General features: G+C 37.5%; 1 protein-coding gene across 6 annotated transcripts in view; it reads right to left on the bottom strand.

Annotated features, from left to right (window-relative positions):
* DOCK7 (dedicator of cytokinesis 7) overlaps positions 1-20290 on the bottom strand; it is a 220793-nt gene that overhangs the window by 76386 nt on the left and 124117 nt on the right. For all 6 annotated transcript variants that reach the window (XM_039255290.1, XM_039255289.1, XM_039255288.1 and 3 more), the window contains 4 exons: positions 12228-12314; positions 7312-7543; positions 3797-3961; positions 1256-1425 (listed from right to left, as the gene is read on the bottom strand). In XM_039255290.1, coding sequence (XP_039111221.1) covers positions 1256-1425; positions 3797-3961; positions 7312-7543; positions 12228-12314 — 654 coding nt within the window. The remainder of the gene's footprint in view (positions 1-1255; positions 1426-3796; positions 3962-7311; positions 7544-12227; positions 12315-20290) is intronic.

The raw sequence follows: 20290 nt of genomic DNA on the forward strand, positions 1-20290 counted from the left end.
GGTTACTCTGCAGAATCCCTTCTGCACATCACTCTCTTGGGGAGTTCACAAAAAATGAACGTTGTTTAATTAGAGTAACATCTATATAGATCTTTAAGTTATTGAAATCCATGTTTATCATTTAAAATATAAGGCTACAAATATATTCTTGATATGTGAGCAATTACTTTAAAAGTTAGTTGTTACTTTAAATGAGCAATGCTGAAGTTCATTAGAAGCTTTTGAACGTAAAATTTATGTAACTGTATGCAAAGATATGAGTATTTTTGATGTTTCTGATCAATGTTCAAATACTCACATAAAAAACTCATTGTTTAGAAAAAACCCACAAAGATCTATTACAGTTAAGGTGAGGGGTTAAACACAGACCCTAGAACACGTTCATTAATTATCCCTCAGATCCTAATTAACAGGCTACAGGTGCCAAAGAGAAGTTGGCTGTGATTCCACAACAATGGGATCTTCCTCCTTTCCAAAAGCAAAAAAATATGTTTGAAAGGGTTTGGTCAAAACACAACATAACATGATTTATTGGCCTCAGTCTTACTATTCTTTTTTCCAGCTTGCTTAAACTGAGCTATTTGTGTACTTTACCTATAAAAAGGTAATAACTATTCCTTAATTTTTTGAACGGGGCTCAATAAAGATGCTGTGAATGTAATATAGCTGGATCTTATACTAGCTGGTCTCTCCCTTGTTAACTGGTATAATCATTAACTATCATTAAAAAAAATCATTTTTTGTGCCCTGATGCATTTTCTATAGAGTTTTCCATGTGAAAGGTAGCTATATTACCAATTACGGCTAATCAATGTTCTTGGTATTTTGCAGAGAAGGAATGGGGGTTCATAGTTTAAATCAATGATGGGGATTCATAGTTTAAGTCAATGATGTTGTGTCCCTTCTACAGAGCAGTCACATAAGTATCTTTTAATTCTATAGGAAATTAATCTAGTCATTTTTCACAGGATGGAGCATCACACAGACAAAAGTAAGTTGTATAGACTAGTCATCCTGGACAAATTTCTGAATTTGGCAGATTGTCTTGAGCAGAATGCACCGACCAGTTTGTAATAGCAAGCTTATTTAATAGAAACATGAAACACTCAGTGCATACTGACAGAACAGAAAGGTACAATTTCTTACCTATTACTAACCCAAATACATTTTTAAATAAGGATAAATTAAAATTAGACATTGCTCATTTCTTCATAAACTGAAAATCAAAATGCAAAGATGACTATCTTCAGTTTACCTTACTCCCGATGATTGACCGTACTTCATCATCTGGTGACGTGGGCGTCCCAGATATGTCTGGATTACTATTACTAAGGCTCCGAGAACGATTTAAGTTAAGGCTTGCAGGTCTCACAGCAGATCGAGCCATTGTGGCATAATGCACTGATCCTCCCAAACCCCCGGGACCTAGAGTTGTATATAAAATAGCACATAATTAAACAAAGAAAATTAGTCAGGAAAGGACCTGAAAAAAATCTCTGCTACTTTACAAAATTCCTTAAAAATCATGAATCGCTTTTATTTCCAAATGAAAAATACTATAAATTTAAAAAACCCTCAAAACCTAATGGTAGCTACACAAAGAAATTCTGTTTTATAGAGTATGGACAAAACCACATGCAATGATAAAATCGCGATCTTGTTAATGTTTCCGATTATATTATTACTTGTACAAGAAACAGCAAGATGGAAAACACACACATACACACGTATTATTTTTACTTTAGACATAAGGGTATCTAGGACCCAAATGTTCCAGCTGATGGTTCTTCCTTTTTCCCACCCCTCCTACTCTGTCCTTGATACACAGTCCTAGGGGGACAGCCAATTTACTGTCAACATCTCTTAAATGAGGCTATTTTGAAAAAATATTTATTTATTTTTGAGAGAGAGAGAGAGAGAGAGAGAGAGAATGAGCGAAAGGGACACAAAATCTGAAGCAGGCCCCAGGCTCTGAGCTGTCAACCCACAGCCAAATGTGAGGCTCGAGCTCATGAGCTGTGAGATCATGACCTGAGTTGAAGTTGGATGCTTAACTGATTGAGCCACCTAGGTGCCCAACAAGACTGTTTTATTTGTCTTCATCAGTAAGAATTTGAACTGTAACTGGGGATCCTGGGTGGCTTAGGTGGTTAAGCGTCCAACTTCAGCTCAGGTCATGATCTCACGGTCTGAGTTCAAGCCCATGTCAGGCTCTGTGCTAACAGCTCAGAGCCTGGAGCCTGCTTCAGATCCTGTGTCTCCCTCTCTCTCTCTCTCTAAATAAATAAATAAACATTAAAAAGAAATAAAAATAAAAAAAGAATTTGAACTATAACAAAAGGCATCCTTATGATATACATAAATGTATACTCAAGATAATTTTAAGAGCCCAAGTTATAAACACAAGAATTCTTCTTAGTCTAAAATCAACCATGTTCTTGGGGTGTCTGGGTGGCTCAGTCGGTTAAGCGTCCGACTTTGCCTCAGGTCATGATCTCACGGTTCATGCATTTGAGCCCTGCGTCAGGCTCTGTGCCGACAGCTAGCTCAAAGCCTGTAGCCTGTTTCAGATTCTGTATCTCCCTCTCTCTCTGACCCTCCCCTGCTCATGCTCTCTCTCTCAGAAATAAATAAAAAGTAAAAAAATTTTTTTTAAATAAAAATTAAATAAAATAAAATCAACCATGTTCTATAAAAGTAAAAATCCCACAAGTGTATCCATAATTCATCTCCATTTTCTTAAAGAAATCCTTCTGAATGTCATATTTGCAAATGACACCACCTGTCAACTAATTAATTTACAGTCTGAGGTCAGCATGTAAAAAAATGTTTTTTGTAAGATCAGTGGAATTCTAATAGTGTGCTGAATGAAAGCATAAATGAAGAAGTACCATATATAGTTCACGATACATATTCAGAGCCTCAAGTACTAGAATTTAAAAAATCAAGATAGAAAAGTACAACCTAGAATATTAAGAGTCAATTGCTTCTCTTTTTGCAATTATGAAATAAAATGAGGTAAAACTTAGAGTCAGATTACTATTATCCCTAGTTCTCACAATGAATGTCATAATTATTTATCACCATTATTAATGTTAATGTTGCCAACAGCTGGAAAGGGCACTTACCATTATCAGTAGTGATGAATGAGGACTCATACAAATATGTGAGCCAGTTGAAAGGTATGCATAACATAATTATTAACTAACTGAACTAAAGAGTTATTCAAACTATGACAGTCTCCACCCTCCCCACCACTACCCCCACTACCACCCTACCACCAATGTCATACAAAAAGCAGTAACTGCTTTGGGCCCTGATATTCAGAAAGGCTATATTATTTTATTTACCATAAAGAGATCAGGACTTTACTAAGGAATAATCTTTTATATTATTGTAGGTGTCACAAGGTTATCAGGGAACTACTAAACCATCCTATTTCTTTAGTGTCCAGCATTCCAAATGACAAATATAACATTCTATTTATCTTACCATAACATAGAATGATAAAATGCTTCCAGAGACACAGAACTAATTTTCAAAGTTTGTTTCAAAGAATTAAGTCAACCAAGCTCTATTCAAACTACAGAAAGCTGTAAAAATAATGATGCCTGAAAACGTAAGCTAGTTATCCTTTTAACTCCAGCACCTAGCATAGTCCATGACACTTAGCAGGCACTCAATAAAAATGTGCTGTTGAATGAATGCTTCCCACTATGACTAGTAAGATTATTACAGTCTTACCATGAACGTACAATCTATGCAAGACAGTTTCAAAGTAAAAGGAATAAAATACCTGGTGATGGTGAATTAGGATAAGTATTCGGTAGGCGAAAAACATAATAGATGTATGATGCAAGAAGGCTGTTCCTGCCATGCTGGTCATGATTTCCTTCCAAGTTTTTGTGAAGCCGATTTATAATTGATGCCATGGCTTCAAAAGATGCTTGACCTAGATTAACTTTTAAGAAGGAGGGAAATATTTTTGTGTTAACTTTTTTAAACTCGAAATTCCAAAAAGATCAAGGTTATGTCATGTCTCTATGTGTTAAGTATAGTGATTATACACAGTAAGTGGATAAAGATGATATTCGATGTTGATTTTAATGATATCCTGTATTAGCTGAAGCAAAATTCCTTTCCTAAACAAAAGTTTCAAACACTCATTTTATTAATTTAACATGAAGAGTGGAGGAGGTTGCTTAGTCAAAAAAAAGAAACATCTGCCAAGAGGTACCCATTATTTTGTAAAGTAATACAAAGCACATAAGAAAAAAGAAATCTTATCTTGTGTATCACCTTTGAAAAGTCATGTTTTATTTTAAAGGTACTCTGAAAACCTAAATTAACAATGGGCATGTGTTACTTTTGTTTTAAAAAAATTAACAATGAAAGTGGATTATTAAAAATACCAACTTAAAATCGTAAGCAAAAAAAATAGTGATTAGCAATCTGACTGACATGAGTGACTTAGGAGAAGGATTAGGTGGCTTGAAAAAAAAGTTTAGGTAAGACTGTATAGCATTTTAAATGCCAGGCTAAGTAATATTTACTCATTCAAGTTAGTATGTAACAAGAATTTTGCAAAAGTTGGAAAATTCCAGGGGCGCCTGGGTGGCTTAGTCAGTTAAGCGTCCGACTTTCACTTAGGTCATGATCTCGCGGTTCGTGGGTTCGAGCCCCGTGTCGGGCTCTGTGCTGACTGCCAGCTCAGAGCCTGGAGCCTGTTTCAGTCTGTGACTCCCTCTCTCTCTGACCCTCCCCTTCTCACGCTGTCTCTCTCTCTCTCCTAGAAATACATAAAAAACATTAAAAAAAAAAATTAAAAAAAAAAAAGTTGGAAAATTCTGGTAGCATATTGAATAAATGGGTAAAACCAACAGCCATTTTGAGCAATAAAGCCTCAGAATATAGGATTTATTTAATCAAGACAGGAGATTATGAACAGAAATGAAGGCAACTAAGTTTTCCTAAAAGTGGAATAATCCAGTAAAGTGGTCATTTAGGAAGACTAATCTATATATACTTAACTAGAAAAGGAACTAGAGACACAGAGGCCTAAGTGAGCTGTAACAATTTTACCCATGTTCTGATTAATTCCTTTTCCTCATAGTAGTTATTCCAAACCATCAGGATCCTTCTCAAAATTCAGGTTCATTTTATTTCCTTCTCAGGAAATCTTTTTTTTTTAATCTCACAGTAGAAATTTATAAAATATTAAAGCCCTCAACTTTTTACCAAAAATTTACCCAAATCTGAAACTATTTTTTCCCTCCCAAAGGAAGCGGTGCTCCTCTCCTACACATAAGAATGATCTCTCCACCTTCACTTGTGTCCCACAGACTTGCTTCATTAATTAAACCTTTTAGCACATCTATATCTTATTTTTTTCTCTCCACTGCACTAGTTTCACACACAGCACATAAACTCAAACGTCTCTAGCCTTATGCCATAATCAACCCTGGTTCCTCTTCTAAATGCATTTCTTTGAAAAGCAGTGTATACACTTTGTATTCCTTTCATCATGTACTATGCACTACTTAATTCTCTGTAATCCAGTCTCCATTTCCACTATCTGACTGAAACTATTCTTGTCAATTTCACGAGTGGACACTTCTTTAGTAAATAAGACTGGGACCCTAGAGTCAGTTGCCTGGGTTTGAATCCTTAGGCAAATTTACAAGTGTTGTGCTCATCACTCTACTCATTTGTACAACACTGGTACTAATGCCTAAGACATAGAGTTGTGAGGATTTCATACATTAATATAAATAAAGCACATAGCACTACATTGGCATATAACAAGTGCTGGGCAAATGTTTGTTACTAGTGCCATTATTATTATTTTACTTACATAATCTACAAAAATGAACAGTGCTAATTTTTTTTCTTAAAATCTTGAACGACTCCTTTGACTACTCTGTACAACTGCTCTTCAATATTTCTTAACCGACCGCTCTTCTTCATCTGTCACCTGTCTTTTGGCAGGACTTCAGAGTTTTTTGTATGAAATTCTGTTAAGATTCCTTTTTTTTTTTAATGGTTTATTTATTATTCAGAGAGAGATAGAGACAGAGTGAGCAGGGGAGGGTCAGAGAGCGAGGGAGTCACAGACTCTGAAGGCAGGCTCCAAGCTCTGAGCTGTCAGCACAGAGCCTGATGCGGGGCTCGAACCCATGAACCATGAGATCATGAACTGAGCCGAAGTCGGATGCTTAACCAACTGAGCCATGCAGGGGCCCCAAAATTCTGTTAAGATTCCTAGTTTGTCTTCCTGCCTCCAGATTTCCCACTTTCAACCAATCTCCATGCAGCACACTCATCATATAACAGTCAAACTGGGTCACATTACTTCCCTAAGACCAGACCTTTGAAAAGCTATTGATTTCTTATAGAATTAATATTCTCAATTCCCTAAGTATCATGGAAGAGCCCATCTCCTCTCCCTCACCGCCAATATCATCTCTAATCACCAACCCTCCAATTTCTGACTACTTACAATTCCCTCCATATTTTCTGGTTTATGTACCTGTTTGTGTACCAGGCACTTACTATTTCATCTCCCTGGACTAGTTATTTAACTGTCAGACTCCTACTCATCTTTAAGATGTTTGACCCAAGAGTCACCTCTACTGACAAGTCTGCCCTAAAATAAAAATATTCCCAAGCTGCTAAACATTCCTCTCTGTTGTGCAGTCATTTAACACAAAATTCTTATAACACACTAGCTGAAATTTCTTACAAGCTCAACTACTTTGCAGGATTTGGGTGGAAGCTCTTAACAAAAGCAGAGAAATAAATCTTGGAAAAAGAGTAGGAAACAGAAATACCTCTAATTCCAGAACAACACAGAAGAAAATGAAAATACTGAGATTTTGAGATGATGAAGAAAAGAACAGCTATTTTTAAATAGAAGATAGCATATGAGTCCAAATGTAGGCTAGGTAGAGCACACATCATGTAAAATGCAAAATCATTTATCTATTTTCCAAACTGGTCTGTGAGATCCTTAAAATCAGGAATTAAGCACTGAACACAGCCTGTAAGTGTCTGGCACATAGTAAGTGCTTAATATTTGTTGAATGAAAAAATGAATTTGTTTCCATAATCTGAATTGAAGTCTATTTGGGACATTTTATAAGAACAAAAAGAAAGCTCTTTTTTGGCATTAGAAACAATAACACCCCACCTCAAACTCCCCCAAATCAAACACAGTAATTACAGGTAACAGTAAATCATGGTTCTATTTCTGCAAAAGTTAGAAATGCCTCATTATAAATTTTTGTAATTCCCCAAACATAAGTAAATTACCTATTTGGCCAGCAATGACAGGAGGTCTAACAACTAAAAGTATCAGTTTATCAAGCAGAAGATGAAGAAATCGAACCACTGGTTCCAACTGAGATGAATTCAACGCTGAAATGCTGCTCTTCAGTTCATTTTCTAAGTTATTTTCCATGATTCGCATGTCTCCAATTCGGACTGGGAACATGTGTTCATCCAGAGCATTGACCAGAGCAAAAAACTTGTCAAGATAAGGATCCTAAAACAAAGAATGAACAAAAGCACTAACCAATTAAAACTGTAAATTCCCCAAACTTTGGACCACTAACATAAAATAGCTCATATTAATACAAAAAAGTACACAAGTATATATGAACATCGTGTCTGATTAAACACTACATCTTTTATCATTTATTATTGTAAAGTGGCCATTTTGAACACTTGATTACTCATGAATTCTATTGATGTTAATTAAGGATTTTTTTCCCCCAATATGAGTCTGTCTTATTGTTTTAGAACTTAATTATTGTGCAGGTCTGTTAGTACATGGCCTGTGTCCATTATTAGTTTATTATCTCTCAGTTCCATCCAAACCCACCATCTTTGCCACACTTTGTAAGAGAGGAGCTAGACCCTTCAAACTGCATTTCTCCTTTGTCAGCTGGCCTGTGGTTTGGCTCTGACAACAGAGGGTGCAGGAAACAGCCTTCCTTCCTCCAGTTTGTTTCCTGACAGCGGCTAGCAGATGTGAATGCTGGGGCTCAGAGGTGAGGGACACGGAAGCAGTGTTCACAACAGCAAAGCTGGCTCTTTTTGCCCCTCAGCAGATGCCTTCCACACCACAACACGGCAGGCAATGTGTTCCTGCAGCAGTGGTGCTCCCTCCTCGGGGGTCTGATTCTCAGCCTTCAGGATTCTCCTCCAGGTTCCTAAGCCCCTTCCTTATCACTTTCTGCAACTGCTATGTCCATTACAATCACAGAATCTTCTTTTACCCCATTAGAAACGAATCACCTTTAACCCAGTTAACAATTATTTATATATAAGTTGTCCCCATTCAAATTACTGGCAGCTTCAATCTCCTGACTGCTATTCTTTAACCTCCTTCCATGCTAACAGAACTACAGTCTTATTTAAAATAGTCATGTCCATACTGAGATATCACCTCAAGCCAGTCAGAGTGGCTAAAATGAGCAAATCAGAGAACTTTAGATGCTGGCGAGGATGTGGAGAAACGGGCACCCTCCTACACTGTTGGTGGGAATGTAAACTGGTACAGCCCCTCTGGAAAACTGTGGAGGTTCCTCAAAAAAATTAACAATAGAACTCCCCTATGACCCAGCAATAGCACTGCTAGGAATTTACCCAAGGGATAGAGGAGTGCTGATGCATAGGAGCACATGTACCCCAATGTTCATAGCAGCACTCTCCACAATAGCTAAAACATGGAAAGAGTCTAAGTGTCCATCAACGGACGAATGGATCAAGAAGATGTGGTTTATCTATACCATGGAATACTACATGGCAATGAGAAAGAATGAAATCTGGCCATGTGTAGCAACATGGATGGACCTTGAGGGTGTTAGGCTGAGAGAAATAAGTCAGGCAGAAAACGACAAATATCATATGTTTGCACGTATAGGAGGATCAGGAGGAACTTAACTGAGGACCATGGGGGAGAAGAAGGGGGGAATGGTGGGGGAAAGGGAGAGAGGCAAACCATGAGAGACTCTTGAATGCTGAGAACAAACTGAGGACTGATGGATATGGGGGGATGGGAGATGGGCATGGAGGAGGGCACTTGTGGGGATGAGCACTGGGTGTTATATGGAAACCAATTTGACAATAAACTATTTGTAAAAAATAAATAAATAAAATAAAATAAAATAAAATAGTCATGTGCCCGGTCCCAGAAAAGGCACTTGTTCTCTCAGCTGCTTTAAGCCTTGTCATAACCATGTGTACAGTTCTGACCAATGAGATGTGAGCAAAAGTCTACTGGAACTCTGGGAAGATTTTAATGTAGTTAACAATGAAAATAAACTTGAAGATAGTAATGCCAAAGAGCTTCATTCACATTTATAGTTCTAATATTGTTCTATTTTGATATGTATCTTTTAAATTGAAAAATTACTGAATTCAAATATATATTTCTCTAGTTAAGCTCAAATATAAGCAAAGTATCAAAACATTCTAAGAAGGGCACCTGGGTGGCTCAGTCAGTCAAGTCCCAAATCTCAGTTTTGGCTCGGGTCATGATTTCACAGTTCATGAGTTCAAGCCCTGTGTTGAGCTCTGTGTTGAAAGCACACAGTCTGCTTGGGATTTTCAGTCTCCCTCTCTCTCTGTCCCTCCCCTGCTCACTCCTGTTCTCTCAAAAATAGACTTTAAAAAAAAAAAACATCATAAGAAACATTACTGTCTTCAACTGATCCTTTAAAAAAGATAATACATGATGAAATTATTTTACAGAATTGCAAAAATTTATAAAATCTCGAGTATTAGTCACCAGGATTGTGAATGCCTGAGTGCTACAAAGTGGACACTTCCATTTCATCTTCCCCTACATTCTATAGATTCTAAATCATCTATAAAATATATTTTGCCCCAAATCCTTCTTTGTGTCACTTAAGACAACACATGTTATCTGCCTCCATAAAAACAAAAGTAGGAGTAAAAGATAAATATACTATCAACTCTAAAAGGAGAAAACTAATAATGATTATAGGAACTAAAAAACATGAAAAATACTGTATTTTTATACTTATTAGGATACTATTAAGGGAAAGAATATATTTCCATAGTACACTAGAACATCAATCTTATCATTATCAGAAGAGAAAGGACTATAGGAAACATAGAACATAGCTAGTATTGGGAAAGGAAAAATTCCACTGGAGCCGTTCTTTTACTGGGTTCTACCTGCATACTGCTAAATAAAACCTATCTACTACCATTTGTTGTTGTTGTTTTAAAACTTAATATAGAAGTGGCTCTGTCTCCTTATTTTTCCCTACTTCACTGCAAAAAGAGTTCACTTAGCAAGGTTAAGAAGGCTATTATTTGAAAGGCCAGCTTACACAGTTGGTTCTTGGCTGGCATCTCAGAACCTGGATTTCAAGAGAGTTCCAACGGACAGGAGATGATGGCTCACCATACCTAAACTGTTTGGGCAGACAATATAGTTTATGCTGAAAATGTGCTTTCCTTCTGAGAATCAAGAATTTTGGTATGTGATAGCCAGAGGGTGCCTCTGTTACAAGCCTACAGTAAAAAACCTGGTAACTAAGTCTCTAATGAATGAGCTTCCCTGATACACAACATTTCACGTGTGGTGTTGTAACTCACCCTATGTGACTCCACTGGGAAAGGACTCCTGGAAGCTTGTGCTTTGTTTCTTCTGAACTTGACCTCTTTTCCCTTAGCTGATTTTATTTTATATCTTTCACTAAAATACATCATAGCTGTGAATATGGCTGTATGGTGGGTCCTGTGAGCTCTGCTAAAAAAATCACTGAACTTGAGGGTGGCCTTGGAAATCCCCATGTACCACCCCCTCCCTTATCAAGCTGGATTCCATTTTCAACACTTGCCTCTTCTCACTCTACATTTTCTCCCTGGAAAAACACTCACCAGTATAGTTTCAGTTATCACATTTATTCTGTCACCTCCAATGCTAAACTCAACTTGATTACAACTGCCTTAGGATATTTTTATCTGAAGTACATAGGCATTTCAAATTCAACAAGCTCAAAAATAAATTCAGTATAGCTACGGAATCATCTCGAATATCTCCAAAATCTCTCTTAGCAGGCTACCAAATTTACTTCTCTCATGATTCCTATTTAGGTTAGAAATCAGCATCTACCTGGACCCTAAACTCTATATAGCATTCAAGGTACTTCATAATCTATAACCAGCCTGGTCTTCTATTCTCATCTATCATGATTTCCCAAGCAATATAAATTACATTCACACCAGATTACTTGCCTGTCCCTAAACAAACCACTATCACTTTGCACTTGCTTTTTATCAACTGAATAGCCCACTCTCTCTCTTTGTATGGTAAATGCCTACTTATCAATACAGTATCTCAGTTTCCAGCAGAATAGACAACTCTTTGCTCTTGAAAGGATTTTGTTCCTATATATAACACAGTAATAATTTTATTGTACTGCAATTGTTTTTACATTTTCTCCTACTATACTGTAAGGTCTTTGAAGGAAAGTTTCTTTCCTTGAAGATAATAACATCCCTGACCTTATGGAGCTTACAGCCTAATGGGGAAAGAACCAATAAATAAATGTATATGTATGTATGCATACGTACACACGTAATACACACACACAGGAAAAAAAAGCAAACGTGAGAGAGTGCAGGTAAGAGCTAGAAGCAGTAGCAAGTACAGGTTAAGACTATACAGAATGATGGAGCTGCTACATTTAAGAGTCTCCAGAAAAGGCCTAAGGTAAGCAGAAGCCTTATTGAAAGAAAGTGTATGTCAGGACCAAAGTATTCCAGCTAAAGAAAGAGCAAATATAGAGGCTTTGAGAAAACCCTGGTCTATTTCAGATATATAGTCAAGAATATGGAGCAAATGATCTCTAAGAACACTTTCTCTTTGAATTATCTGAGTCTATGAGAAATAAAATGAGTTGGTTTTTCAACTCTAATTCTACAACACACCAGAAACTAAACAAAAAAGTCACTTAATTGTTCAAAACGCATTGGACGACATTCTGAAAAGCAAAAATTTTGCTTGTGTTGGTATTAAATGACACTTTAATTCCTTTAAAAAGTAACTTCTAAATCTATACATTTCTGATATATATAGTCCTGTAATTCTTACAGCAGGTAACTGTACTAAAACTGACTTAAGTACTAGATAATATGTTCACCATTCAAGTGAAAATTGATCATATAAATTATAAAAACTCACTTACTTGTGTATGGATAGATGAAACAGCAACAACTTCAACATTAAAAACACCTTTGTGATTATCTACCCATTTCATGCCAGGCAAAGGAACCTGTAAGATATTAAATATAATGATCATAGATACTTAAGTTGATCAGATATCCTGAAAACAAAAATTATAATACCTCAATGGGAAAAAAATACCATGGAAATATATTTTTACGCACTGTAAATAAATGTAAAACTTATAGTTTGTTCTATTACAAAATTATGTTTCCTACAAGAGAATTAAAAGGCTCTAGGAGTAAAAAGCAGAAAATACGCACTCAAAATCCTATCTTCCCAAAGACATATCTTTTTATATCATTCCAAATCTTCCTCTGTGCGTATATGAATTTATATACACCCTACTTTTGTAATAAATATGTACAATATATAATGGATAACATATAATAATAAAACATTATTTTAAACCTATTTTTCACATATTACACTCTTTTCATGTCAATAAATTCACATCTACAATATCATTTTAATGGTTTACAATATTCTGTTTTTTTCTTACAAAAACTACTATTTTGTTTTAATGGAGCTGTAAAATATTTACAGCAACAGAGTTATGTTATAAAGATTAGAAAACTTTTCTTCTGATGTAAATTGCTAGGAATGTTAGTTAAAAGGAGACCATAAAAAGTTATTTTTAAAAAGACAGTCACTACATCACTTGTCTCTGATCCTCCTGCTAGATCCCTGAACATGATACATAAAATAAACACAGAAAGGTTGAGAGAAGAATGCAAATGGCAGTGACCTCAGGATTTGACGAAATATAAGGTAGTGTTTCTCTGGTTTTATTTTTGCCTCACAGATCTTGGACTAGCCACTAAAGAAGATGGCAACCCAGAAATGCCAAAAGGAGCAGACTAAAAGAAGCTTCAAAAAAGCCTGCTCTCTAGGGCGCCTGGGTGGTTCAGTCAATTAGGCGTCCGACTTCAACTCAGGTCATAACCTCACGGTTCGTGGCTTTGAGCCCCGCATCGGGCTCTGTGCTGGCAGCCAGCTCAGAGCCTGGAGCCTGTTTCAGATTCTGTGTCTCCCTCTCTCTGACCCTCTCCTGCTCATGTTCTCTGTCTCTCTCAGAAATTAAAACAAACAAAAACAGATTAAAAAAAAAAAAAGAAAAGCCTGCTGCCTCTAATCAAAGCCAATAATTGCCCTACTCTGGCGAAACACAAAGAAACAAGTTGCAGCCCCACGGCCCCGCCTTCCCCACAATGGGCTGAGTAGAGACTCCAGGTGTCTACCCTCAGCTGGTTGTAATGAGGTGCCGTGATCCCCACCCAATCCCCTCACCACACTGGGTGGTATTAGAGAAGACAGAGATGGAAAACTCGGGTCTCAGGCCAGTGATAATAAGTACCCCCTCCAACTGGGTGTCAGTGGAAGCCAAGCAGGGAGCAGTACCAAGGTGCCCCTTCCTCCTCGTGTATAGGGAGGTATCTGAGGAAGCCTAGTGGGGAACGTTAAATCCTACCTCTATCCAATAATAAGTACCTTCAACCCACAGCAAAGTGAGGAATGTGGACCCTTACCTGTGGCATGAATGTAACAACAGAGCTTCCCCCTAAATCACAAGGCTTCAATAAGATCTGAGATCATAACATAATACCCAAGCTATCCAGGTTAGAATAAAAAAATCTTGCATCATACCAAGAACCAGAAAAATTTCAACTTAAATAAGAAAAGGCAATCAACAAATACTAAGATGACAGAGGTTGACAAATCTGACAAAGAATGCTAGAAAATAAAACAAGGAATTACAAATATCTTTGAAATAAATGGAAAAAATAGAAAGTCTCAGGGGGAAAATGTTTTAGAGATTTCTTTCCCATGGTTGCCATTTTTTTTTAAACCAGGAGTAGAAAAGAAAACCAATTAAAATCAGTCCTCTTACAAAATTCAACACTGTGTAGGTAAGAAATGCAATGGCTCTACTGAGGTAAGTAATACAGGTTTTGAAACTTTTTTTAAAAGACGGTGAGGTAAATCGAAACCACTCAAAGCAAAAATTACTACTGGCTCTTTATTTTTTTTTAATATTTTTATTTATTTCTAGGAGAGAGAGAGAGAGAGAGAGACAGAGTGAGCAGGGGAGGGTCAGAGAGAGAGGGAGATACAGACTCTGAAATAGGCTCCAGGCTCTAAGCTGGCAGTCAGCACAGAGCCCGATGCGGGGCTCGAACCCACGAACCGCGAGATCATGACCCAAGCGAAAGTCGGACGCTTAATCGACTAAGCCACTCAGGCGCCCCACTACTGGCTCTTTAAACCCAAAACATTTGCTTTCAGCTTAAAAAAAAAACAGACTACACAAATAAAATGTGAACAAATACTGCTTTAAGAATGGTGGTTCTTAAAGTCTGATCTGAGGATGAACAGCACGAATATTACCTGGGCATTTGTTGGAAATGTAAATACTCAAGCCCTAACCCAGACCTCCAGCATCAGAAACTCTGTGGGGGAAGGTTCAACAGCTGGTGTTACAACAAACTCTCCAGGTGATATTGATGCATGTGAAGAACTACTGTCTTAAAACTCTAACAAGCAGTGCAGCAAATAGGAATCCCGTAATAGCAGCAAACACTGCTTTAACATTTTTCATGTGCCCGGCACCATTCTAAATGTTCTACAGACCACTGTCATTCAATCATCAACATAACTCTTTATTATAAGCATTAAGTATTCTCAACTTACAGATGAGAAAATTCAGGCACAGAGAATATTTTAGTTGGCTCAGGCTGCCATAACATATCATACATTGGTGTGGCTTAAAGAACAGAAAGTTATTTTCTCACAATCTGGAGACTAGAAGTCCAAAATCAAGGTGCAACATGGTCAGTTTCTGGTGAGAACTCCTTCCTGGCTTGCAGATGGCCACCTTCTTGCCGTGGCCTCACACAGCCAAGAGAAAGAGTATTCTGATGTCTCTTCTCCTTAAGGCACTAATCATGAGGCTCACCCTCATGACCTCATCTAAAACTCATCTAAACCTAATTACCTCCTATAGGTCTCATCTCCAAACCTTACCACGCTGGGGGCTAGGTCTTCAACATATGAATCTGCGGGTTGCAGTGGAAAGATGAGGTGGGGAGTGGGGAGACATAATTCAGTCCATAACAGACAGATTAAGAAACTTATATTAGGTTACACAACTAATAAATGGCGAGGCCAGGAGTGAAATCCTGAAAATAACTATAGACTGCCTTTCAAAAGTATATGAGATTTACAACAATAATAATAAAAACTTCCATAATCCCTTACCCCCTTCAAAAGTTAACCTTACTAAACTTGGTATGTATTTTCCAAATTATTTCCCACATAATTACTGATGTGTACCTGATATGTGAGTTTGGTTGTCACTATATTGTTTTTATATCTGTATTATAAACATTCTACTGGGATATTGAAATCCATATTACCCTTTTTTAAAATTATTTTTTAATGTTTATTTATTTTTGAGAGGGGCGGGCAGAGAGACAGAGACAGAGACAGAGACAGAGACACAGCATCCAAAGTAGGCTCCGGGCTCTGTGCTGTGAGCATGGAGCCCTATGTAGGGCTCAAACTCACGAACTACGAGATCATGACCTGAGCTAAAGTCAGACGCCCAATCGACTGAGCTACTCACACAATCCCATATTACTTTTCTTTTTTCTTTTTTTAAATGTTTTATTTATTTCTGAGAGAGAGAGAGAGAGAGAGAGAGAGAGAGAGAGAGAGAGAATCCGAAACAGGCTCTAGGCTCCGAGCCAACACAGAGCCCAACGCGGGGCTCGAACCCACAGACCGCGAGATCATGACCTGAGCCAAAGTCAGATGCTCAACTGAGCCACCCAGGCCTCCACCATATTACTCTTCTTAATTACTGCATCATTGTATTGATGTACACACATTTAATTGAATATTAAACTCTTGGGGTGCCTGGGTGGCTCAGTCAGTTGAATGTCTTACTCTTGATATCAGCTCAGGTTATGATCTCATAGTCATGAGATTGAGCCCTGAGTCAGGCTCCACACTGGACGTGGGCCTGCTTAAGATTCTCTCTCTTCCTCTCCCTCTGCACTCCCCCCCCGCCCCCACAAAAAAAAAAAATCAAACTCTTTGGTGATCCGTATAATTTTCATTTTTTGCTAATACTGATAGTCCTAGGATTTTTTTCCTTTTCTTCAGAACGAAATAGTGTATTTATTAAAAAACTTATACAATCATACATTGTGCACCTCCATGTTAATAGTTAAATACATCTATGTTGACATGTCATGTCCTGACAATGCCTGGTACAACCTGGTGCACTCTTTGTAGAAACGAGGGCACAGATTTATCAAGCACATTCAACTAATGTAGTTAAAATTAATGAGTTACTCAGGATGTCACAGATTTAGTCAATCTCTAACCTAGGTCAAAGAAGGAACTCGGGCAAATGAGATATTACAAATAGTTTCCTAAAAGGTTGCTGGGTTATATCCCTTACTGCATGTCGTTGGTGGTTCACTGCAAAATGGCACTCAAGCTTTGGAATGGGAGTAACTATGGATGAATTTGGCAAAAACATGGCCCAGAGTCCTCTCTCTCCACATGTCAGTGAAATGCCTGCCCTACCCCTATGGGAGTGTGATAAGGAAGATTCAAAGAAATGGCCAATGTTTCTGTGGAGGAAGAAAATATGGCAGATATTCATCATTGCCAAATGGCTAATCACTTTGGGGAAACTTTGGTCTCAACAAAATTTTCCTGTTTTAGTTTTTGCTAATACCAACAATCCTGTAACTTTTTAAGATTGAATTCATACAACAAACATTTACTGAAGCCTCTATACAATTTTCTGAGTACTAGAGTTCCATGGTAAACAAAAGGTCTGCTCTCAGGAAGCTTACCCATCATTTCTTATAGGGAAAAATAAGGAAATAAATAAGATAATTTCAGATAGTGGTAAGCATTAGGTAAACAAAATTGGATTAAAAATGATAGATTGTATCAGCAGTGTGGTGGAGGGAAGGGTTGGAAATTCATGGAGTAAAGTCCTCTCTGAGGAAGTGCTATTTTATATAAAATTCAGATAATGAGGAGAATCCAACCACGTGAAGTTCAGGAAGAGGAAAGAGAAAATTCAAAGGCTTAGAAACAGGAAAATATATGGAAGAAGCTCTAAGTACAAAAGAAGGGGCTCAGTGATGTAGAAGATAATATGAAGGAGGTGGAAGAGCTCAGATCATTTGGAGATTTGGAGGTCATGGAAAACAACTCTTGATTATATTCTAAATACAATGAAATGGCAGCAAAATATATAAACATTATATATGATCATAAAGAAACACCAACTCTTGGCACTATGCTGAATGAGGAAAAGAAAGTCCCAGAGGATTATATACAGAATAGCCTTTTCATTAAATTCAACATATAAGCAAAGTAACATGTATTCTCTAGATATACATATACCTCAATTAAAAGGGGCACCTGGGTGGTTCAGTTGGTTAAGCCTCTCATTCTTGATTTCAGATCAGGTTATGATCTCACTCACAGCCTAGGGATGGAGCCCTATGTCAGGCTCTGCACTATGTTTGGTGCCTGCTGGATTCTCTCGCTCTCTACCTCTCTCTTTGCCCCTCCCCTGCTCACATGCACTCTCTCTCAAAATAAATAAATAAACATTTTTTTAAAAGTAGTTTTAAGGGGTGCTTGGTTGATTCAGTCAATTAAGCATTTGACTTTTGATTTCAGCTCAGGTCATGATCTCATGGTTTGTGAGTTCAAGTCCTCATTGGGCTTCAAGCTGAGCAAGGAGCCTGTTTAAGATTTCTCCTCTTCCTTGCCCCCTGCCCACCCCCCACCCCTGCTTGTGCACTTGTGCTCTCTCACTCTCTCAAAAAAAGGTAGTTTTAAGAGGCCAGTTTTCAGGGGTGCCTGGGTGGTACAGTCAGTTAAGTGTTCAGCTCTTGAGCGTGGCTCAGGTCATGATCTCAGTTTGTGAATTCAAGCCCCGATAGGACTCTGAGCTAATGGTGCGGGGCCTGCTTGGGATTCTGTCTCTTCCTCTCTCTGCCCCTTCCCAGCTTGTGCTCTCTTTCTCTCTCTCAAAATAAATTAAATAAACTTAAAAAAAAAAAAGAGGCTAGTTTTCAAAACAACACGAATGCACTTAATGCCATGGAACTGGACACTTAAAAATGGTTAAAATGGTAAATTTGTTACGTATATTTTACCACAAATGTTTTTTTTAAATAATTTATTTATTTTTGAGACAGAGAGAGACAGAACATGAGTGGGGGAGGGGCAGAGAGAGAGGAAGACACAGAATCTGAAACAGGCTGAGCTGTCAGCACAGAGCCTGATGTGGAGCTTGAACCCATGAACCATGAAATCTGACCTGAGCCGAAGTCAGATGCTTAACCAACTGAGCCACCCAGGTGCCCCTTACCACAAATGTTTTTAAAGACTAGTATTTTTATAATTATACGTTCTTATGTGGACTAGGGGACAAGCACATAAGTTATGTGAATTATTGTCATTGTTGTAGCTCTAGATTGGGTGGCAGATTAATGACTTTATTATTTTATTAAATAAAAAAGCAATAATTGAAAAGCCTAGCTATCCATATATAAGTGTAACCACTGCTGAGTTTTAAAACATCCTCTATGTTGATCTTTGCATACCTACACAAATAAATCTGTAGGTTAAATACTTAAGACATATAATTCATGAGATTTTTAAAGGGTATGTATATTGTTTCCTTGTGACATATTTCAGGCAGAAATAATCAAACAAAAAATTTTTTTTGAGAGAGAGAGAGACAGAGACACAGAGAGAGAGAGAGAGAGAGAGAGGGAGGGAGGCAGGGAGGGAGGGTGAGCAAAGGAAGTGGGAGAAAGAGAATCTCAAATGGGCTCCACAGCCAGCACGAAGCCCCACCAGGGGCTTGATTTCAAGACCGTGAGATCGTAACCTAAGCAGAAATCAAGAGTCGGATGCTCAACTGACTGAGCCACCCAATTTTCCCTCAAACAAGTTTTAAAGTCCGGGAGATTATAATGAGTGCCCCAGGATGAACGACAGTCCCACAGACAGAAAAATCTGGTGAGAGACTGTCATGCATGTCCGTGCATCAATCTATGAATTTTATAAGCATGAATTTGCTTTCTAGACCTCTACAAACATTGATCCTGAAAACCTGATGACACCAAATGGAGGTAAATTCTCCAGAATACCATTAACAAACACTGTTGAGACACATTCATTAATGAACAGGGTTTTTCTCTCAACGTGACTCCTACAGTATTCAACAAAAATGAGTCAAATTTTGGACAGTTTATGTTTGAGATATCCTAGCAAAGATATCAATAGGAATTGTAACTTACTAAGCAAATAACTGGCAAAAAATGGATAAGCAGAGATGCAGATTTAGGATTCATCAACTAACAGCAGGAGTCAAGAGCATCATGATTTTTGTGCAAGTTGTACACTACATCACTCTGGGAGAGTACTGTTCACATGAAAGGCAGTCACTGGTCCTGCCAGAGAAGAATGCTTACAGGTTCAGAGTGAAATGAACATGAAATTTCAAAAGGGAAAACAAGTGAACAAGATTATATGAAACGAAGCCACAAAAAGGTTTACCTTCCCTTTTACCCAATCTTAAAAAGAGAATGATCCCCTTATCATTGAAAATGATTGAGACAAATATCATAAAGTAATAGTGTGCTGGTTATAGAAATTAGTTTATCAGTATGTAAGCTTAGATGGCAAGCTTCATATTCTAAGGCCCAAAAATCAATTGAAGCTAACACATATTGGGAAGGACTCTTACCTTCTGAATCAAAGAGAGCTCAACCTTAGCCAGAAAAGTAAATACAAAATTGCATAAAGCAATGATCTGTAAAAGCTGAATGTTTAAATAATGATCTCTCACTTGTTTTAAATTCAGCACTAAAACTAACAATATATACTATTCTTTAAATATAATAATAAAGCTCAGAATACATACTGTTCTTGTTTTTGTAATTGTTTCTAAGATTATTTATTTTGAGAGACAGA

The sequence above is a fragment of the Hyaena hyaena genome, unplaced genomic scaffold (genome assembly GCF_003009895.1).
Source record: "Hyaena hyaena isolate Hyena2069 unplaced genomic scaffold, ASM300989v1 scaffold_521, whole genome shotgun sequence".
Classification (NCBI taxonomy): Eukaryota; Metazoa; Chordata; class Mammalia; order Carnivora; family Hyaenidae; genus Hyaena; species Hyaena hyaena.